Source organism: Symsagittifera roscoffensis, chromosome 8 (genome assembly GCF_963678635.1).
Source record: "Symsagittifera roscoffensis chromosome 8, txSymRosc1.1, whole genome shotgun sequence".
Lineage (NCBI taxonomy): Eukaryota > Metazoa > Xenacoelomorpha > Acoela > Convolutidae > Symsagittifera > Symsagittifera roscoffensis.
This window is the reverse complement of record NC_087069.1, coordinates 39201244-39224711: the sequence shown is the minus strand read 5'-3', so window position 1 is coordinate 39224711 and position 23468 is coordinate 39201244. Positions and strand designations below refer to the sequence as shown.

Sequence of the window (23468 nt, the reverse complement as noted above, 5' to 3'; positions counted from 1 at the left end):
GATGTTTTGATCCAAGTATCAGAAATTCATATTCTGTCAGTGTATATATTATGGCTGTACATTCTCTCATTAGAGTTGAGAGTCGTAGCTCTGCTTGAGTGAATAATCGAGAATTTGCTGATATGAGGTTCATTTTATTTGTACCATTATGTGATTGTAATAGTGCTGCACCGATGCCAAAGTTCGAAGCATCGCACATTGCATAAAATGGTTGATCAGGGTCTGGAATTGTGTTTGAAATTTGTTCAGTTAAAAGTTTCTTTATTTCTTCGAATCGTGCTTGATGTTCTGTATTCCATTCAAAATTATTTTGTTGTCTAAGGATGTTGTAAAATGGTCGTAGATATAATTGCATTTTATAAACATATTTACTTAAAAAGTTTAACATTCCAAGAAATTCTTGGATTTTCTTTTTATTTGTTGGTGGTTGAAGTTTTTGAATAGCGTCAATGCGTGATTTCAATGGAGTGATTGTTTTTCTTTCTATATTATGTCCTAAGAATTTAACTCTTGTCAAAAAGAAGTGTGATTTATCGGGGGCGGCCTTCAGATTTTCGTTCTGAAGTATTTGGTGATATTTTTCTAAAACTTTGAACATTTCGTCTTTTGTTTGTGATTGCATAAAAACATCGTCTAGATAGGTGATTGCGTTTTTCTTGAGTATTAGTGGTCTAAAAATTTTGCTCATAAAAGCTGAAAATGCTGCTGGTCCTATGGATATTCCATAGAATAAGCGGTTAAATTCATATTGTTGGTTTCCGATAACAAATTGTGTTAAACGTCGTGATTGTTCATCTAGTGGCATTTGATTGTATGCACTATTCATATCGGCGGTTGTGAAGTATTTGCCGTTTATTTTTGTTAAAATAACTTGTATTGGTTCGATGGGCCAATTGCATTTTGATTCATCTATGAGTGAATTGAGGTATCTAGCGTCGAGAACGATTTTTAATGATTCTCCTTTAGCTAGAATGATAACGGGGTTGATGAATGTGTTGCCTTTTGGTTGTTCTTCTTTATTAACTGGTGATATAATATTGTACTGTTCTAAAATATCGAGTAATCTGTTTACTTTATCATGTAAGTGAATTGGTACTTTACTTGCTCTCTGTTTTTTGAAAACTGCGTCTGGTTTTAATGGGAGATGTAGTGATGAACTGATTTTTCCAACATCGAATTTTGATGTTGCATAGACTGATGAATATTCAATTAGCTGTTTGGCTAACTTTTCGAATTCGTCTTGTGTTATTTGTGAATGTTGGAAATTAAACATTGTTAAAAATTTCTGTTGGTCCTCTGTGTAGTTACTTATGTTGAATGTAGGTTTGAAATATGGAGTTTTTGTGAAATAATCCGTATTTCTGTTGTCGTTACTTATTATTTTATTTATAGATAATTCTTCATTAAGAATTGTAGATTGGCAAATATCTAGTAATTGGAGTATATTATTTACGCGATAGGCTTTTTCGTGTATTGGTGATATTGTAGCGTTGGTTTCACAATATCCTAAAAGTCCTAAAGGTAATGTTACTTGGTAAGGTGTGTTGTTATAAACATGTAAGGAAATAATATCTGAATTCGAATTTTTCAAATATTTTATTGAAGAGATTGTGATTTTGAAAAATTTATGAATAGGTTTGAATTCAAAATCTGACATATAAAATTTTTGTTTGTTTTGTTCTTTATCATATTGGTGAACTTGTTTGATTGAAAAATTATAGATATTTCCTGATAGTGGTTTTAGGTGTTTTCTTTGTTGGTTAAATATCGGGTAGAATTTTGAAAAGAATGGTGGTTGTTTATTTAATCTTTGAAAAAATGTTAAGGATGTTTCTTTTGTTTTTGTATATTTATCTTTGATTAATATTTTACTATTTAGGATGTTAATTGTTGGTATATACTTCGAAATAAATGGTATTCCAATGATATTATATTTAATATCAGTGATATGGAATATTTGTTTAAATGGCTTATTTAGAATTTTACTTTGCTCCATTGTTCTGGTAGGGAGGAGAAATAATTGGATTTTTCCGTAGTTTATCAATGTTGATCCTTGTGCTGTTGCTAGCTTACTGGAGGTTTCAAGAGGTGTTAGCTTTGGGTGTAAAGTTTTTATTTCATTCCATGTGGGGATGTTTATTATGTTTGATTCTGCTCCTGAATCAATTAAAAAATCTATTTCAAGGTCTGGTGGTTGAAATTCTTTATTTCTTGGGCTTTCTAAGAGAAATGGTATTGTCCAAATTTTTTCTTTGGGTTGTTCTTTTTGTATATTTTGATAAATGTGGTTTGTATTCAAGCATTTTGTTTTGGTATTATTATTGGTTTGATCTGTAGTGTTAATCTCGTTTGTTTCTTGTGTCGTTGGTGTGGAATTTATGGGTGTAGTGTAATAATTTTGAAGAAATTCTGATTGATTTTCATATATGTGTGATGGAAAGGGTTGTTCATATATGACAGATTCATAGTCATTTTCGACTTTTATCATATTGATAGAAAGAGTGTTTTCAGTATCACTTTCTGAATCTGATGATGTACAGTTTATTTGATTGAGTTGTAACGTATCAGTTACTCTGTCATCAATACCTGGAGGGTCTGATGTTGTTTCTGGGTTAGACTGTACTTGATTGATTTGTCTTTGATGTTTAGGTGTACTACTTCTGTGGCGATTATTAGAATTATTATAGTTATTATTATTCCGGTGTGGTGATTGGGAATAATTTCTATAACGATTATTATAACTTGGGTGTCGATTTTGTGAATTATTTCGCGATCTGTTTTGGTAATTATTGTTTGGCCTGTTATAGTTCGATCTATTATATGAGTTATTCCTTGATTGATTGTTCGGGTAATTCTGGTTTCGGTTGTTTGAATAACTTCTATTTCGATTATAGGAGTAGTTTCTATTCCTATTGTATGATGAATTTCGTGATTGGTTGTTTGGATAGTAGTTATTTCTTGATTGGGAATTAGATCTAGAAACAAATCGTTGTGTATTTGAATTTGATCTGGAGTAGTTATTTCGACTATTTGGTCTATTGTAGTGATTTTGTGATGAATTATACGTGTTTCTTCGTTCTGGTGATCTTCCTCTATAACTTGAGTTATATGGTGATTGATTTCTTGTATAATTTGTATTGTTCGGGAGTGGTTTTCCTGAACTGTTGTTGCTGTGGACTGTTTTGTTCGGTAGATTTTGATCTTTTTTCATGTATTGATAGAATGATTTATTTGGTTCTTTATATTTTTGAGGTTTATTTTGATTATCTTGCTGTTTTTGTCTACATTCGGAAATACTATGTCCGTATCGTCGGCAATAATTACACCATTTTTTGAAAGATGGTTTGCCTTTAAAGTTTGGGTTCTTTTCGTAAATATTGAGTATTTCAGTGATTTTTTCAACGAGGTCTGTCTCTGATTCCTGTATATTATTAATATTAGTGGGAGTCGTTTCAATTCTGTTAACGTATTGTAATTTCAGATTTTCCGTTTCTTCTAGTTTCATCGTGATTTCTGCTTGTTCTAATTTGTCTACTAGTTTTCGAAAATCTAAATCGGGTTCTCGAATTGAAGAAGGATGAGATGCTCTCTTTTTTATTGCTATTTTCCTTAATTGTGGTGTTAAGGTCATCATTAAGATTTCTGTCATCTTTGTGTTTTTATAGTCATGTGTATTTAATGAATATGCTTTTCGAACTAGTGTTTCGATTCGTACTGCTATTTGCTTGATGGTTTCGTTTGGTAATCTGCGAATTTCATTACATAAAACTCTTTGTTGTTGTTTGTTTCTTTCGGAGTCAAACATTTTTGAAAATTCTTGTGTAAACCTTTTCCAGTTTGATTTTATTTCTAGAGGTAGTACTGAAAACCATTTTTGGGCTGCGCCATCTAAGGTTGTTTGTATTAACGCTGTGCGTCGATGTATCCAGTTTTGATGTAGTGGCGTATTAATTGGTTCAGGTCCTATATTTAAAATCAGGTTTGCTGTTACTGCATTTAAATAATCTTCTACAGAGTATTCAGGGTTTGTTCCTGTGAAAACCATTAAAGGTTTGTTTGATGTTATTGATGATCCACCCATAAGGTATGGATTCATTGTCATTTGTAATGATTCTGCTGCATTTGGCATTTGAGAAAAATTTGAAAGTTGGTTTCTTGTTATTTCATGTTGTTGGAGATAATATGGGAGTGGTATTTCATTTTGCATTTGTGATGGTTGATACGAGTGTGCAGTCATTGGATTTTGTTGTTGAATTGGTTGAAAAGATTGTGTATTAATTGGATTTTGTTGTTGAATTGGTTGTTGATGTTGTGCATCTATTGTTTGTGGAGAAAAATTTCTATGGTTTGTACATTTTTTCTGTATTCCTTGTCTACGATATTCTTGAGTATTTTGTGCAAATATATCTGGTTGTAAGAAATCATCATCTGAGGATAAATAATCCATTTGATAAGATGTTTGTTTTTTATTTTTATTTTGTTGAAAAAATGGGTAATTTTCACTGCGATCCTGTGGAGGATTTGGTTGAAAATTTTTGGAATTATATTGGGCCGTTGGGTTATCCCAGTTTCGAGGTTTTGTATATTGATTAAAATTTCTTTGTGGTTGATAATTTGTTTTTGACGGATGTGTATAATTATAATTATGGTCTGCAAAGTTGTTTCTAGTGAATGTTTTGCGTGTTTTTGATGGTATTTTCATGGGTCTATATGTTTGGTAATCCATATGTGAATATTTTGGAGCAACCGAAGGTTTAACGGTTGATTGTAAGGTTACTTGTGTTTGTGAAAGATTTGTATTTCTTGGTGTTGTTAAATTCGGGCGTATTGGTGAAATACTTTGTTGTGTAGTTGTTGTGTGTACAATTTCTTCATTTATGAAGTGTGATGGTGTCTGTATATCTTGTTGAGTAAGATTCCTAGTTCCATTGAGGTTTTCGTTGTGTATGACTGTAGAGTTTAAACTATTATTTTGTGTATCGGGTAAAAATGTATTATAGTTTAATGGTGTTGCATCAATTGTTAATGGTATTACTCTTACATAATCTCTTATGTAAGATATTGTACCTATTGCTTGACTTGAGATTGATTGTGGAAAGCTTATAAATGCGGGATGAGACCATTCGGGGTCCCAAACATAATCTGATTGTTCTGTGATAGCGGTATCATCGTTCGAATTTTGGGGTCTAAAATTTTTTCTTGCTTGTGCAATTAAATCAATATTGTGTGTGAAATAATCTATTATGAACCATGCCAAAATTTTTTGTAAATCGTGTTTGGTATGTTGTGAAACGTCGTCTTTCGTGAAATTTTCTTTAATGATGTTTAAATAACTAGAGAGTAGTGTGATTTCATGTCGTACTCTTAAATGTTTAGATGTTTCTGTCGGTGAGACATTTGTTAATGGGATTTCGTTTTCTAATATCGAAATATAACTATATATTATTGCGAAAACTTCATTGGTGAAAATGGAGTTTGCTCTTTGTGAGTTATGGTATTGGATGCTTTTTATATATTCTGAAAAAACTTTTGAAAATTCTAAATCAAGATCGTCTGTTTGAATAGTATATGTTCTATTATTATGGTTTGGGGAAGTGAATTCTATAGAGTAGATTCCATACTGTTGTGTTATGTTGCATATATCTTTTAGATAGTGATCTATGATTTGTCTTTTGATTTTTACATCGGGGAACTCTGTTTTACATGGACTGATTCCGGGTTCAAATAAATTTACGAGTAAATTTTGACAAAATATGTGTTGTCCTCTATCAGTATCTGCATCTACTATAAAAGGAAAGATTTCATCATCATCTGGGGTTTCGTCACCTGGGGTGTGCGTTGAGCTCATTTTTTCGTTCGATGACTGTTAATATGTAATTATTAATGTGTCGAATTGGTTGATTCCAATTGTATAAATGTACTGGTTTGTGTTTATACTGCTTTTTTATTCTTCTTTTTCCTCTTTTTGATGAATTTGAAGTTGTTTCTGAGTCAGAAAAATATAATTGATCGTGAAGTGGGTAATTTTTATCTATTGATTCTTTTAGTTTGTAAAGTTCGTCTAAACTGTTGGTTTCTGATTCTGAAAATGCGTTTCGATTTTTTGAAAATCTTTTTCGTGTTATTTGTCTTTGTTTAGTTATTATTTTCCTCTTTAGTGTTTGTCGTTTTGTGCGAATGTATCCAACTGTTTGTGTATGAGGTGTGATTACAAGGTCGTATTTTTTGTTATCTATTTCACAATTGTGTAAAACGATTGTTTGTTTATTTCCTAGGTTTTTAAATGACATAAGGTTTAGAATGACGGATGCAAAAGGTTGTTAAGTGAATTCTAATTACTTAAACTGTTAGTCCTTACGATTTTTTGGTTAGCTTAACCTGGGTCTATTTGTTCAGGGTTGGAGAGAAAAGTATATCGATTCCGAAGAATGATTTTTTACTTTCTCGTGACTAGTATAAGTTAAGGTGTTAACTTACTTAATCTTACTTAGGGGTAGTGATTGTGTTCAAGGGTTGGAGAATAGTAAATCGATCCACAAGGTTCAGGTATAATTAGAACGCGAGTAGTTCGTTAGATACTATTTTAAACTTACTAAGTCTAAGATTTATCCTGGGTCTGGTAAGAGGGGGGGTCAAGTGAAGGATGAATAACCGAAGTTCTTCACTATTTATCCTAATTTGAATGATTAGTTTTGTTTAAAAATTTCTATTAGTCTTGGGTCTTTAGAAAGGGTTGGGTAGTGAATCGACGTTTGAGGTCGTTAGACACTAATTAAGTGGGTGGGGGAGAACAAAGTTGTTCTGTTTGATCCAAGGATAAGCCTTGATGATCAAATTTAAAATTTAATTAAGTAGAAAATGATTTAAGATCCAAGGATAAGCCTTGATGATCAAATTTAAAATTAAGTGAATTTAAGTTTTAATAAAATTTTAAATGTGTGTAAAGGAAAGATTTAGTGTTTTGATGATGTTAGTGGGTTTATGATTGCTGTTATGTTTTAGATGATGAAGCTGGAACAACAGGATGATTTATGATTACTAACCAATTATTGTCATGCTACTAATTTTTATTTTTATTTTCCAACGTACGTAAGGCGGTAGAAGGATTGATGAACAACCCAAAGCATATTCATGAGCAAAAAACCTAATTCAAATGCAAAAAAGAATGTTAAAACAGAAGGATCACATTTAAACCGAATACAAACCTGACACGAGTTTACACATTGGAAACGGTGGTACAACCCATGTGCAAAAAAAGGCAATAAATATGACCAGCCGTCAAAAAATTTGCAGACTGAGTGGAGAGGGGTTACCCAAATACAGTTGATAGCCTAAGACGAGATAAGAACACCGATTTATTGTCTATCATCCAAATCAAATAGACAATATAAAACTAGATGACTAAATTCGAAGGTCATTTGGAGATTTATTGCCTTTATTTATTGCCTTTTTTGGAGAGCGTATTTTTCAAATACAAGGCTAGGGAGGATCGACACTTTTACAATAAAATTAACCCAATGTGAGAAAACTGAACCAATAGATAATTTCTATTCCACTGCGAAATCTGAAAAACTAAATTCACATTTGAAATTAGAAAGCGATTAAATTTTTAGTTACCTCCAGGAACTTTAGCTGATCGAAAGAGTAGGTTGCCTTCTTTTAAACAAAGGAAATAAACTGAGCTTGATGAGTTAGGACTGGTATGTATAACTCATAGAGTAATTTCGGATAGGGTACACCGTCTGCTCGTCACGCTATCTTATTTTCGGCCGGATAGATTCGTGCAACTTCTTAGTCTAATACCGATCCTAATCTTACTCTTATACTATCTAGTCTCAGGTTGTTTAACTAGTCTCTGCTAGGCTCAATAGATCTAGGGTATACTGGTTTATTGCGGCTGCTGAAGTGCTCGGGAGAGTCCAACTAATTTCTAAGTTAAATTCAAATCTCTCTGGTGCTGAAGTTGCAAGTAACTTCAGCACTTACAAATAAGTGGGTTGTTAGTTAGATGGATCATGATTGGTTAATATTAAATACTTTACATTGGTAAAACATTTAATTTATCCAATCATAAAATATAGTTTAGATCAGGTTCCATTGATTCAAATCGAAAAATGTTTATTCAAACTGCAAAAAATCAACTTGAGCGTAAAATCAAACTGCAAAAAAATCAAAACAACCACTTCGTTACAGCCTGATATCAAAGTAACGTCCACTTTTAAAAAAAAAATGCTCAGCTTAATAGTAACGTCCACGCACCAACTGATACAACTAAGCCAACCCAAAATAAAAACAAGCAAACATTTCAAAGCTTAAATTTTACAGATAAATTGACAGGACTCGAACTGCTGACCTTTTTCGTCCCAGGCATGGACGTCGCCTTTACAACAGGAAAAAGCCTAGTACCAGTTAAATTACAATAACTTAAGGAAAAAATACAAAAATACTTTTGAAACTTGCAATCAATCTTGTTTATTTTTAGTGCAATTCGATTTTTCGATATTGCAGAGCGTAATTTATCCTTCTTTCAGCAAATCATTTTGAACTGAACTTTAAAAGAATCCAGAAGTCAAACCGCAAAAAAACTAAAATTACGCGTAACAATTTTTACACAGACGAAGCGGAACGTCGTATACAATCAAAAAAGGCAATCTGAAGCTTTCAGATTGCATGAAAGTAAATCAACTAAAAAATTGAAAAACAAAAAAATTGCCCTCTGGGAATTGAACCTCCGCTACCGACGACCAACACATTTAGAGTCACCTGCCTTGCCAGTTGAGCTGCGAGCTCTTGCCGTGAGCCATACACCAGCCAATATAGTGGCTGGTATCTGCCAAAGACCAGCTACACAGATTCCTAAATTCGGCACTTTTGAGAAAGTGCCGCTAACTTATGTAACGTTGGCTGGAAAAAAAATGAATTCCCAGTGAACGCAAGCATTCGCTTGTGTGAAAACTTTCTACCTGCAAAAAAACCAGGCGACCTATAAAAGCGTTTTCACTTCGTTCATTAAAAAATTCATTAATTCGATTATTTTCTTTAATGTTATCATCAAATTAAATTTGAAATTAAACGAACTCGCACAGTACAGCCAGTGGGATTATATACAGGAAGATGATCCCGTCAAGTAATCAGTCACTTAATTGATTCCCTCAACTTTATCCGGTCAATTTAACTTTGGAGCAATTAAATGACAAATCGGAACATAATCTCACCTGCAAGGGTGGCTGGACTCCTGAAGAAGTCATCAGGGTATGTCTTGTAATAAACTTCCACATCCACATTGGTACCGCCTCCTCCGGTCGCAGTGTTGTCATCCTTCCCAGTATTACCTTTCCCTTTTCCTCCAGGTCGTGAGGTTGATACTTCGATGCCAGTGCCAGAATCCTAGGAAACCAGTTAAATTAAGAGCTGTTCTGTCGTTTTTTTTAGCTCAGTGAGTGCGGCATAGCGCATCTAGGTCATAATTTAGTATATGTTGAGCAAAAATGATTTCGCAAAATAGTGCAAAATGTTAGCAAAACTAGTATAAGAGAAGCTTATTGGGGGTTCTTCTTTGGGCTACCTTAAGTGGGCATCTTACAATTAGGATATTTTTTCTCAATGAATCATTGGTTTGTTTCGATAAATCCTTCTACTCCTGCGGATCTGTCGCTGTGACTTACTGTGCTGGGTGTGATGTACTTCTCTCGGAAGTCCTGGAGATGCTGCTGAGCAAAATTCTTTCTATTCGTCTGCTTGTCTGAAATAATACATAATTACTTCAACCGAAAAACTAACTGAAAAAATAGTCTAACTTTTTCAACATAGAGAGGAAGCTGCAAATTCTCAAAAACTAGCGAAAAATGGCAAAAGTAGCTCGAAAAAAAAACAGAAAGATCAGGTAAAACTATTAAAAAAACTACTATGTACCGGAATCGAAACCCCGACCTGGAAACACAGATCCACACGTCTTAGCACCTGCGCTATGGTCGCTTGACAAACGCCAAACCAGATACAAATATATAATGCTAAGCAGGATGTATAGCTATGCAGCAAAAGTAAGCCACACGTAATACTATAGCTGCAAAACACCTTCAAACAAATGAGCACCTAGTTGCGACTTAGATTAGAAAAAGTGGACTTCGTTGAAGGCACTACGATCCTCATGAGTAAAAGTAGCAAAGAGAAACATAGAAAAAAGTCGATGAATTCAAGAAAAACGAAAGAAAAATTTTTGGAGCAATTTTCGTATTTCGAAAAATATATACATCACTATAAGCTCTATGAATTTGAACTTGAATCGTTCATATTTCTTGCGTCACTTGCACTTTTGTAAATCGAGAATGTAAATTACCTTCATTTTAGCATATGAATTTGAACTTGACTTGAAATGGCATCAAAATTCTTCGAGCCCAACCAAAATTTTTATTCAAACAAAAATACACGGCTTTAATAAGTGTCTTCACTTCGTTCACTAACGCTTGAACAAAGCCAAGTTCGAGTTTTAAAGAGAAAAACATATGCTTATGGCTTTGTAATTCATTATTTTATGAATGACAGTTTTTGATATAAGTAACCCAGATTAAGAAAAGTCGCTCAAAATGTAAATTTTTTGTTCTTTTGTCATATCTGAAAATTAAAATCATTTTATCAAACTAAAAATCAATCACGTTTTTTGCGTCATTTCCATTCCCGTTTTAGACAAAAGAAGCAAAAATCATTAATACTTGAAAAAAAAACTCAGCCGACAAGCAGTTCAAAAAAAAACAGCTATAGAACAAGACCACGACCATTTTTTTTTTGAGTTTTTCAGTTTATAACATGAGTTGAAACCGTTGAAGCAAAAAAAAAAATTAAAAAACGTATTCGGGAAATTAATTAAATAGAAAAAACATCGTAAAAACACAACACCAAGTGAGAAGGTCCCTCAAAGGTATCTAGGTTCCACAATAAAATAAAATTAATTTCTTACTGATTTGTAAGAATGTTGTTTAAGGAAAACCAGTTCCCGATTACAATTCACTTGCTCTCACGAAATGAAAACATCGAAAAAAAATTATCAATGTCGTGGTTTTTGGCCAAACCTTCCATTATACAAACCAACTCAATCAAATGGGTTATATCAGCTCAAAGATCAAAAACAGCAATTAAATAATTACATTTTAAAATTTTTGAAAATGGACTCAAAACCAAAAAACCAACTCGACCTTAACTAGTGTCTCTTACTTGATTTCAGCACTTTCAGATCCTTGAAGAAGCCGTTCTTCATGCTGGAGATCCTCTGTCTGTACTCCTCCACATTTGTGTTTTCTGGAACCCAAACCAGTGCTTTGAATTTGTGCGACCTCGCAGTCCCAATTCGAGATGAAAAAGAGCTTTCTGTGTCTGTGTCCGCTGCACGTCGAATGCGCAATTCTGCAAAAATAATAGAGAAGCATATCAAAACAACTCGAGGGAAAAAATTAAACAAAGCCAACAGACGGTTGAAAAGAGCAACGAACTCATGGAAACCAAACATAAAATGATTGACCTTTTCTGCAAACTTTCGAGCACACAGACATATCACGTTAAAGCTCTGTGAAGTTCAAAAACCTTTTATGATTGAAACTTGTTCCTTAAGATTAACCCAATTTGAGAAAAATGGGCCAGTGGGTGATTAATTTTATGTTCCTGGGAAATGTATCAATAACTCCACTTTGAAACTAGAACTCATCGATTGGACACCGCTTGCTAATTTCAAGCTTAAAAATGATTCCATTAATGATTATGTTAGACAAGTTATCTGCCTGGAAAACTTGTATTTCAATTATATATTATATGCCAAATCACTCAAACTCGTAAAATCAACCCGGAGTGAGATAGCCGAAAAAGTTGTTTTTCATGTCTCCGATTTTTTCCACACAGTTTCACTTGTTGGAGAGTGATTTAAATAGTTCATTGACATTTTAGTGATTTATCAATTCGTGGATCTGATTAAAAATTTACTACTCTAAACCGAAAATGAAATTTCGTCAAAAAGATGAATATTCGTAAAAGCTCAAACGTTCGATTTGTTCATTGTAAGTGTGGTTTTTCGTTACTAGAAACCATTGGGCTTTGGAATGGATAACAAGATTCCAATCAGCTTACGTTCAATTGTTATGTCTTCATGTTCAACAATAGCCGGTTGAGATAAATCACCGTTGGGACCACCATTTCTGTTCAGCTAAAACACAACATAGTTACAATAAAACTTTATAAAAGTTGCAATTCCTCAAACAGAAATTTCTTGGTTCTCTTAATAGGTGATCAAAAATACCTGTTAAATTACGCTTAATTCACATTTTTTCGTCACAAAACAGTGCGTCTCAAACCAAGTTTTGGGAAACTAATAAAACTTAATTCGAAATAAATAAATACAAAATTTGCTCATTGCAGCAACACAATGACGGGTGATTCATTAAATGTTTCACTGAATAACTAAACCATTTGATCCGAATTTGTGGCTCATTCGAAGTGCGACGACATATTTCGAATAGTTACCATGTCCCCTTAGAGTACCATGTTTTCGAGCTTTTCACAAGTGTTACCAATTTTTCTACATTTCCCAAATCCACGCCAATTGTTTTTTTTTCATGTTTTTTTTTTTAAAATCAATTACGTTTTTTCACAAAAAAACCATGTGCATTCCCTAATTCAAGGCTTTTGCATTGGATCATTTTTAATCAATTCAACAAAATAATTATTTATGATTTACATCAAAAACTGTCGTTTCCAAATTTAACCCATAAGCCTCCTTAGCACCACATAACAAAACTTTGAACTATTTCTTACACTTCAAAATTATAGGTCTCGTTTATATTCAACTTAAGCACAGCAAACAGAAGGCATGAAAACAGAATTTTAGAACAAAAACAGCATAACGGGTTCCCAAAAGTGTTTACTGAGGCTGTGTTTTAATGACAACACAAACAAATCATAATTTCTAAACTTGGACATCAAATAGTTCTCAAATACATGAGCAGACCAATTTAGATTCTGTCAAAGTAACGACAACTCAACTTTTTGAACTCAAAACAAAAACAACACTTTTGTCTGTAGGTCAATCTTGAAATTAAAACTAAAACTACAAACAGAAATGGTATAAATACTGAACTATTTTAAATGTTTCGTTGTTGTAGCGATTTGCTAATGGCTCAAAGCCAGAACATTCTATTATTCTGAACTATTAGTCTAGTTGGAGTCAAGTCGCGATTCACATTTTAAAACTGGGCGAACGAATTTTCAAGTCCCGACGTCAGCAATAACAAACGGTCAAGGAGACGACAATATAATAAGCAGAAACTCGGTTTGATTGGTTAAAAACACTGTAAGAGGAAACTAAAATCCAGTCAAAATCAAACAAAATGTCATGTTCAAAGGACAATTGCAAATTCGCAATCACTGGTCGGGCAAACGGATCTCTTTAACTATATCCCCCTGGGGTACCTAGCAACGATCATCCCCCCGCCCTTATAAAGAAATATATTAACGGTTAAGCATATGAGAATTTTAAACCTAGTAACGAACCTCACCCCACACTTTTTCAAAAGGGGGATACATTTAAAGAGATCCTCTCAAACTTCTTAAAGTTTTTGATTTATCGGTAAAAATTGAGATGCGCTTACTGGGTTCGTTCAATTTAACTTTTCCCAATTAACTTTTTTTAAGTTCGTTTTTATTTCTGATACATTATTCTAGTCTCAACTGTTGAATTTAAAACTCAAATCAGATCAAAACCGCGCATGAAAATTGTTTTAGCCAAGCCTCATAAGTATTAAATGTGCACTTAACTCGCCGCTTGATACCATTCTAGTTGGGACTTAAAACGGAAACCAAATTCTATTAGTCTGGTCTGAATGGCAAGAGTAATTTCTCCATTTCAGGTGCTTATACATTGAACCGTAAACGTACTTAAATGTATTTTACAACATACACTCTCTAATTCGTCAAGATCCAATTTTACCCTTCAGTTTGTTTTTCAATAACAATCGCTCTCAACTTTAAGGCGAGGGACTTGAAAGATCATTTGGTGGCGCGAGATTGTTTTCCCGGTCATCAGTTTGTCGAAACATTTTTTATTTCAAGTTAGCCAGCGTAACTTGTAAGGTCTAGTTCCTCTATCTTTTCAATTCTAGATATAGATTCAAAAAAAACCCAGAATTTACCTAACTCATTCGAACAATCTTGCTAGAAAAAATATCATGTGTCATTGATTTATGTTAAAATTGAAAAAAAAATCATGAAAAAAATGTCGGCTAAATGACGTTTCACCTTTAGCAAGTTTCGACAACAATTCGCGGTGTTTCATTACAGTTTAATTCGAGGTTTGGTTGGAATTATGGGTTAAGGTTTGAAATGGATTGCGCGCAACTTTAATTTTCCGCTCCGAAAGTTCTCGAACAAATTTAGTCTGCCGGTCTTGCCAAACAAGGCAAAAACCATGCCTTAAATGAAGTTAAGTCAAAATTTACTCTACTTTCGGCTTCAAAATCATCGCCCAAACTAAGAAGAGTAGTTTAAATCATAAGTATCGCGGTTCAATGAAAAATAGTTCAAAATAAACAATGACAATTTTGCCTTCAGGTTTTTGATCAGCAGCTATTAAGCTTTTCCTTTGATTTAATCTATTGCACGGAACCAGTTCAGCGGTTCAAATATGTTTTATTGCATAATTCATTCATGCTTCTAGTAATTTGAAATCAAAATATTGAGTTTAAAGAAAAACCACTGCAATGCCATTTTCCGAACAAAAATATTGACGAAAAACTGCAAGCATGACAATTAGGCTCACATCTTTCACATGCTTTAGAGCAGATAAAATTTAAAACTAAATTTTTTTTCTGTGGTGTGATTGATTGATATACTGTAATATATTTAAAACTGAAGAAAAATTACCAATCAATCTTTCGTCAGCAATATTACCAAGCCAAAAATTACAGACAAGTTAGAATCTATCAGTTGTGTGTCCTATTTAACAAGACAGGTCGCAACCACATGAAAGACAGAATTTATTGATATCACAAACAATTATTATGCGAAACTGTATTCTTCAAAATAAGTCAGACTTGCTAAGGTGTAAGAGCCGTCTACTACAAGTAATAAGGTGAAAGAATTGAAAGCAATTGTAACAATCATGTTTTACAACAAGGATATATGGTTTCTGCACCAGTACCACACAATGCTCCGAACTCACTGATTTACAAGTTATTCGAAAATGAAGAAAAAATAACGAAGATTTTGATTTTTTTTTCTTTTTTTTTCTCTAGTTGCTGATAATATTTTCTAAAACAGCAATTGAATTAGATGTAAATGCAACAATGAGTGTTCATAATAGCTATAGATAAGGTTAAAATTATAGGATATTTTTTGAAGTCTGCCTCCGATCAACTTATCCAATTTAGTCTGAAAAAATATTCACCAGTTTTCTCGACTGAGACAATATTTTTTTGATCAGTTAAAACCACGGCTTAAAATATGATACCACACTTGATACCCCTTTGAGTTGTCTTTGATGGCGTGAAAATTGGCTGGAAAAACGTTCCGCTATAGTTCCTTCTCACTTCGTGAAGTGGTCGGAACAAGTCTGATTATTGCATTTAACTAATTCTCATTTACTAAACAGAATACGTCATTTAAATTGTCTTCAGATTGAACATAATATTGCTCAGAAAGTTAATTAGCTCAAACAGACGTGAATAAAAAATTGCATCGTTTCGTTTTTAATTTTTCATGTTTTTTAAGTTAAGAGCGAGTTTTGAAAACCAATCGCTTAATCCTGAGTCTCTTTCATTTCTAAGAAAATTTTACATACGATTTTTTTTCAAACGATTTCGAAAAAGTGAGAAGGAAGAGAATCCATGTTTGCTACTACTTCAACCTTACTTCAGCGAAACTCAGCAATTTTTCGACGAAAATCATCTTCTCTCTCACTGCGCAAGAAATGGTCAAATTCTGGTATTCAAAAAATTATTTTTTAAAGATTTTCTTTTTCAAATATTTTCGTTTTATAGAATTTTTTGCAGTTGTTAATCTTGTTGGAACATTGTGAGCTTCTCGCAGAGTAGCGAGCTACTTTTGCGGTATAAAATTAACTCAATTTGAGAAAACCCGATAAAAAGCATTTTTTTTAGTCCGCTGGTAAATTTAAAAAATGTAACCAACAGCCAAAAAAAACATAGCTAACATACAGTTGGATAAGAATCAATGAACGCAAGTCAAAAGAAAATTATGACTTTTTTGAAAAAAAACCTCAGCTTTCGAAATTTAATGAAAAAAAAAAACCAGATGCTCTAAATTGCTCGTAAATAGTTGCTCTTAAATAGATGCTCTGAATTTCTAGAGCCATTTATCAGTTAAACTAACCCAATTAGAGACACTGGATCAAAAGCCGAAATTTTAATTTCGATGGGAAATTCGACAATTAAATTCCACTTTCGAGATTAGAAGTCGATCACGTTTTCTGAGACATTTACGCTTTCGCTGCTCGACTGTGGAGTTTGCCTTACTTTTATCAAAGGAAATGAACTTAAAAGAAAATCATAAGTCAAACCGCGAAAAAGTAAATTTGAGCCTGAACAAATTTTAAAGCTTTTCCAGAAAAAAGTTATCGCGACCTATATAAAAGCCTCAACTACGTTTATCGACTCTTAAAAAGTTCAATGAACGCAAAAACACCATAATATCAAACTTTTGGAGATTTCTGTAACTTTCAAGTTTCAAAGACAAAAATTATGAAATTGAAGCTCTTTGAATTTGAATAACACAAGGATTGGCACTCTTTAATAAAAAATAACCCAATTTGAGAAAACTGGATCAACAGACAAATTTAATATTCCTGTGGGAAATCATAAAAAATCAACATTTAACACAAGAAAATTTTCTTAAGCTTTTTCTGTTTTCTTAATTGGAGAGCGCAATTTGCCCTCCTTTGAACAAAAAAAAGTGCGAAATGAACTTGAAAAGAATTCAAAAGTCAAACCGCAAACGATTAAGCTTGTTCTGAACAAATTTCATTTGAAAAAGAAAGAAAATCAGCACGGCCTATAAAAGTGTCTTGACTACGTTCATCGACACTTGAAAAACTAGTATTAAAAAGGAACATCGATTTGCAATTTTCGCATAACAGAGTGTATTTTTTTTATATAACCAGGAAGACGGACTTGAAAAGCGAGCTTGAACATAACACCCTAAAAGACATCCATAAATCACACGATCTGTGACCGAGATTTGCAGCCTCACGCCCTGCCCGCTGGGCCACGAACGCTTAACAACCGATAAACACTAGTCACGAATAAAGCAGCTACACATGCTAATAAAACTGCAATACAATGCAGCAAAAGCGGCACAAAATACACAATTTGGCATGTAATAATTTGGAATATATCAAACTGAAGGCATCCACGCTAACTTTGCATGTGATAAATTCGAAAGCATAATGCCATATTATGTATAAAATGAGCATTCAAAAATATTGCGATATATACAGTTGAAAACAAAAGATAATAAAGGCAAAGCAACTGCCATCGAGTGATGCAAATGATCACCTTAAACAGGTCACCTTTAGCACCTAGTTCGGAATTTCCAAGAAAATACAGAAAAATCAATGTTAGGTGTGGTTTTTTTGCGCCATTTGCACACTTTTTCATGGAGCGTTTACTCTGCCTTTGAACTAGCACACGAAAATCAATTGAACTAAAAAATAAGTCAAACTGCCAGAATACAAAGTTGAGTCTAAAGACAACTTAAAAAGTTTTTCACTTTGTTCATTGGCACTTAGAAAACTGTAGGAAAAAATTGAAGAACTTGCAGTTGTGAGCATAAACTCTACAATACAAAAAAAATTGGTTTCAAAAAATCCTCATTATTGCCAAGTTTTTATTCAGGAAACGCATCAACATGAAATTTTTTAAAGTAAACGTAATAAGCGAGCTGTCGCGTAATTCGAACTTTAGTTACTTAAGAACTTAGCTTGAGCTTGATTCGCGAAACTATTTCGACACAGATGTTTTTGTTTAAATTGCATTGAAAATAAGGCTTTCAGTTAAAACTGCCAAAAAGAATAAAAATTATATAAAGCGCACAAATTTACAGACTTCGCTGTAAAAATATGTACATTTTATTTGTATGAAAAGCATCTTTAGGCAAAATCAATTCCCAATTTCTGACCTAAATCTTATCTCAATTTAGAAAAAAAAATGTTAATTGAATTACAAAAATGACGTAATCGCCACTCAAAAATTACATCACTAGTGAAAAATGAGAGTAAATAAGCCAGCTGAAATATAAACCGCCCGAAAATGCGCGGAGTATATAAGCCAGCCGAAACGTTACGTCACATCTATGAAATTTGCATGACTTTCGTAATTGTTGCATAATTGTTACATAACTATTATATAACACTTACGTATTTTCGGCTGGTTGATACTTCGGCTGCTTTATATATCACCGTTAAAAATATTGAAAATATTAACGTTTAATAAAAAATATTTCGTTGATTTATTTAATTATCTTAATACTTAGCCATCTGGTTCCTGCATAAGGGTCTAGCTAAAACCTAATTAACAGATTGATCCGATGCATTTTAATTTAAGAGACGCAATCTGCACATCTTCAGCCTTCAACTCTCAGACTGCCACCACATTTCATGTAAGACAACTGAATTAGGGTCAGCTGATCTCCTTTTCGAACACACTTATCTATACCAGCAGACTAACTTATTTAAGCTCACTTGCATGATGAAGTGATGAAGACTAAGACCTTTGCAGTGATTCTTGTACACATAGAAAAGTGAGCAAATATGATTTAAGCTTCATTCTGTTTTGGAAGCTTCTACTTATACTTTTTTGTAGCTTAGATTCGAAGTTCAAGTATTCGAGACTTAGCTTCGTTATCAAGTGTTCATTTGTTTTAAATTGCTAACTTAAAACTAAAAGCTTTAAACCATCTATATTTCCAAAAGTAGCATTTACAATTACTAAACGTAGTGTAGTTCAACGAACTCAATAATCTGTCATTTAAGCCGTTTTGGCAGAAGATTTATTTGGTGAGAGAGCATTGACAAATTTGTACATATGATACAAGTGTTGTATCCAATTGTGACAGTTAAATAATCAATAGTTTTCACTTCAGATATTTTATTAATGTCAAGTTGACCAAGTTATTTATAGCTAATTGAATCAATTTTGTCAAAAAAAAAATCCAAATGAAATATATGTACCTGGAGAAGCAAAAAACGCAACTTTTTATCAGGATCAAGTATACTTAACATATAAACTGAACGTTTCTTTACTTAGTAAAACAACGTCGTGCAGGCCTGCTTTTCAAGCTCATTCTATTTTAATTTCATTGCTAAAATCAATTTCTATAGCAATAAAAATACCACAGAACTGTTGATCATATGGTTACCTTTTTTATTCGGCCATAAAACTAACATAAATTTCATTTTTCTCTCATGCAGACAGACAATTCCCTGAATTTTCTCTGAAAAAAAAAAACACCGCTTGGAATATTTCTGTTTATTTCCCTCAAATTGTCTGATAAATCACGCACTAACAGAATGCATTGAAAAGATTGCGCTATATAATTCGATTCATACTTTTTTCTTTCATGTTAAAATTGGCCGATAGCAAAAAGCGAGCGTTTTTAGTGTTCCAACAGGTCTTGTAAAATCAATGTGGCTGACCTAAACAAAAATCAATTTTTGTAAATCCACCCCCCCCCCCCCCTCGAGAAAAACATCCAAATGCCCGCTCTATAACGATACCAAACACCGCATAAGTAAAAAAAAATTGTTAGATTACTCATTTTCGAACATAAAACATTATCAATAACAACTTGATCATTCAAACTGAATATCTTCACTATTAAACTGATCTAAACCGGGTTACACTTTAAAAAATAGCTACTTATTTTAGCCATAAAACTCGACATAACAGATATTTGGGCCAATCTGCCTGGTTATTGACTTTTCTACTATTTTACATGCCTGCTCAATGCAATCAACTGCAAAAAGACATCCATATTGAGCCATCTATTTTCAACAGACATCTCCAATCAATGCATTTGTAAATGTGTTTTTATTTCTTCAACCTCACTGAATTGGGGGAATTAGAGCCTAAATGGAAAGGGACTTTTGAACTCAAAAGGCAATAAACCCTAGATACAGAATGCATCTCTTGGCATAAACTTCGAGGAATTGATCATGATTTTGGAAAATAACCTTTCCGATTCGTAACTTTTGAACAAAGATAAACACATTGAGATTTATAGACCAATACGAGCATACGATTGTAAATTAGAATTCATCAGATAACTCAAGAATTGACTAGACTTAGTCTTTTAACAAAAGTAGATGCATTTATACAGCCTTGATACGTCCCTAACCATTACACGCTCTGACCATGCTACACAAGGAAGGCACACTTTTCTATTAATATCTCTTTTTGTAATTCCTAAATTGGTTTTTGAAAAAAAAATACTTACCGCATTGATGAGTTGTTCGAGTGCCTCGTACTTGAACTCTTGACTGTTGGGATTGCTGGTAAAATGGAACTTGGTAGAGAACTTGATCTCGATCATCACGTACGCCACCTCATCTACAACACAGAAAAGCAGTTGTTATTTCACCATTCTTTATTGATAAAACTAGAAACAATAATAAAACTATGGCACCAAGTTTAGCATACTGAGATTAACAGTGTATATCGAGTATGATAATTATTAACAGAACATCGCACCACTTGCGGAGCAAATCAAAAGTAGAAAATGGGAAGGAGGCCAGTATGTCGGAAAAAACCCTCTATATTAAAATGTCATCGAATAAAAACTTACGTACGTTTGTCTCGAATATGTGTAACTTGAGGAACACATTCCGAAAAACACAATGGACAACGTTAAAATACCGTTCAGAGAAAATTTTATCGAGCGCCACAAGCCAAAAAAAACAGGGTAGACGATCATTATAACAATCCAATTTGGAAAGAAATAAAGGATAAATGTGTATTGAATGGAGGTACTCATGGGTTATTTAATTGGGCCAATCTGCTACGTGAGGACAGTTGTCGGGAACCAAAAATTTATGGAACCATCTATTATTTCACTTCTTTGTATCGGTTGCCTTATTTTAGGACAAAGATTAGAAAGAAAATTGAAACGTTAAATCTGCTCATTAATTTGCGAAATACGAATGTGCTAAATCTGTCAGAAAAGATGCGAAAACAACTGACGAAATAACTTGAGTGAGAGCGCTAACGACCCGAAGTTGTTGCATGACGCAAAAACTGTTCCATTGTCAACGAAGTCTGATCGTTTTTGCATTCTGAATTTTGATAGAAAATGATCATCAATAGGTGCGATGAGCACTAATATATCTTCTCTAAGCCTGATCGTACTGAAATTTTGTCTACTAATCCATCGAACAAATCGAAAAATGGCAGACATAATCAATCTGATTTTTGACAGCTAATTCGTTGCGGTTGTGTTTAAAGAACGAGCTGAGCTCCTGCGGTTTCTCATAGCACCCATTAGCATATTCATTCATTCTTATTTTAGAAATATTTTCAGCCTCAACTCTTTTCAAACTGCTCGACCAGCACAAAAAATCGAAAACATAGAAATGTTTCCGGGATCTACTTAACAATTGCCCCCCCCCCTTTAAGAAAGGGGGGGGGCAATTGTTAAGTAGATTAAAATAACACATTTTCGACCAATCAGAATGCAGCAAAATTCTAATTCTCAATAGAAAGCTTAGTGCTAATTTACTGATTTTATTGATAGGGGTGACAATTCTTAAGTAGATACCAAAGGACCTCAAGTAGATCCTGTTTCAGAAATACAAGCGTCTGCTCCAAAATAAAATATTTTTGATCAACTAAAATAATATTCATGTGATAATCTCCAAAAGATATATACTTTCATGATTCGATAAAAACCTCTATTGATATATTTAAAGCCCTACAAGCTACAATGTTAACAGTTGCAAACCACAACAGAAAGACGAAATGGATATCGAACCATTGAAACATGAAATAATAAAAAGTAAAAGCGGCTGACGTGCAAATAGCAATGAATGTTTCGATTGCGCCTATTGAAGTAAAGGAAACTCAAAATAACTGAAAAAAATCAGGAAAGCGAAAAAATTGAACTTTGTTTCCAGTTTTTCGCCAAATTTAGTTTTTTTTTTCGGTGAAGTCGATCAGAATATGAAAAAATTAGATGTAAAACAACCAAAATAAGGTATAATTGCAGTTTAAATGAATTGAGAGTCTTTTGTGCTTTTCGCATCATTCAGTCTGAAACAAGGAAATATTCAGACCAGTTTTTATCAAAAATGAGGCAATTTTTTCGAAAATAACTATGAAATCCAAATCACGGCTAAAAGGACAAGGTTTTATGAAACCATACTTGACTACCTACAAACTTTCTCCAGGACTGTCAAAATCGGAAAAAAACTCTGGTTAATTAATCCATAGTTCTTTCCGGTCACTTTCAGTCAGTTTCGATGAACAATATCGTCATTGGGAGTCGGACGTTGTAGGCAACATTTACGCATCTTGGATCCAACTTTGTAAACCTTAAGAAAACCTTTTAAAAATTTCCTTGGAGACCAACTAACTTGTGGTTTGGTCATCGTCATCTGTGATCATTCCAGATCCCGAGGACAAAAATTCGGAGTCGTCTCCGTCGTCTCTTGTGTACTGTGTAGACGAATAGGACAACTAAATCGAAAAATTAATTATAGTTTAAATTGTGGTTAAACCGGAACTTTCAACATTATAGTTTTAATAACTGATCATAGGTTTCGGAAAACTCAAAAAATATTTGTGATTTAGATCATGCATCCACATGAACCCTTAAATTGATTTCTTAACGGACTCAATAACATCAGCGAAAAATACGCTTTCAGAGCATAAAACTTTTAATTTTGTCGGAATCTTACCGTTGACAGAATTATCATGAAGCAGAACACTATATTTGATGATTTCATTTTCATCGCGTAGCTTGTCGGCTTTGTTGTCTAATTTGCAGCAATCAAAAACTTTTATCGGAGTATGGGACGTTCCTCAAATTCTCGTGATTAATGGTGTTGTAAAATGGTGCTGCAGCTTATGTTAACTCGAATATCATAACCATGGGATTTTTATCTGAAACAAAATTAATTAGTTGCAAATCATTTTCTAATAGCAATCAGACAAGAAGACGTGATGGAACTGAAGTTTTTCTTAAAAGTCTGAGTTGAGAGGTCACAATCATTTGATGTCCACGAGTCTCATAGCCAAATATTTAAATGTGGCTCGAATTAAAAATGACGTGCAATCATAGTATCTGATTTTAACCGTATTATGATTTGAAGCAACTATTCACTGTGCAAGTTTCCGACATCGATATGAACATGTGTTGAAATATTTCGCCATAAACTCTCCGACTGTCAACATTGCTTTCGATCTCGGAGAAGTACGTTGTTGTGA

The 23468-nt window shown here is 33.3% G+C and overlaps 1 protein-coding gene across 1 annotated transcript in view; it reads right to left on the bottom strand.

The window, feature by feature from the left end:
- The window catches only part of LOC134852831 (uncharacterized), a 38074-nt gene extending 14934 nt beyond the window's left edge, over positions 1–23140 (bottom strand). The window contains exons 1-7 of the mRNA XM_063868653.1: positions 22940–23140; positions 22616–22718; positions 20485–20597; positions 12112–12187; positions 11209–11397; positions 9666–9742; positions 9216–9387 (exon numbers count right to left, since the gene is read on the bottom strand). Coding sequence (XP_063724723.1) covers positions 9216–9387; positions 9666–9742; positions 11209–11397; positions 12112–12187; positions 20485–20597; positions 22616–22718; positions 22940–22993 — 784 coding nt within the window. The 5' untranslated portion in view covers positions 22994–23140. The remainder of the gene's footprint in view (positions 1–9215; positions 9388–9665; positions 9743–11208; positions 11398–12111; positions 12188–20484; positions 20598–22615; positions 22719–22939) is intronic.
- Between the last annotated feature and the right edge of the window lie 328 nt (positions 23141–23468).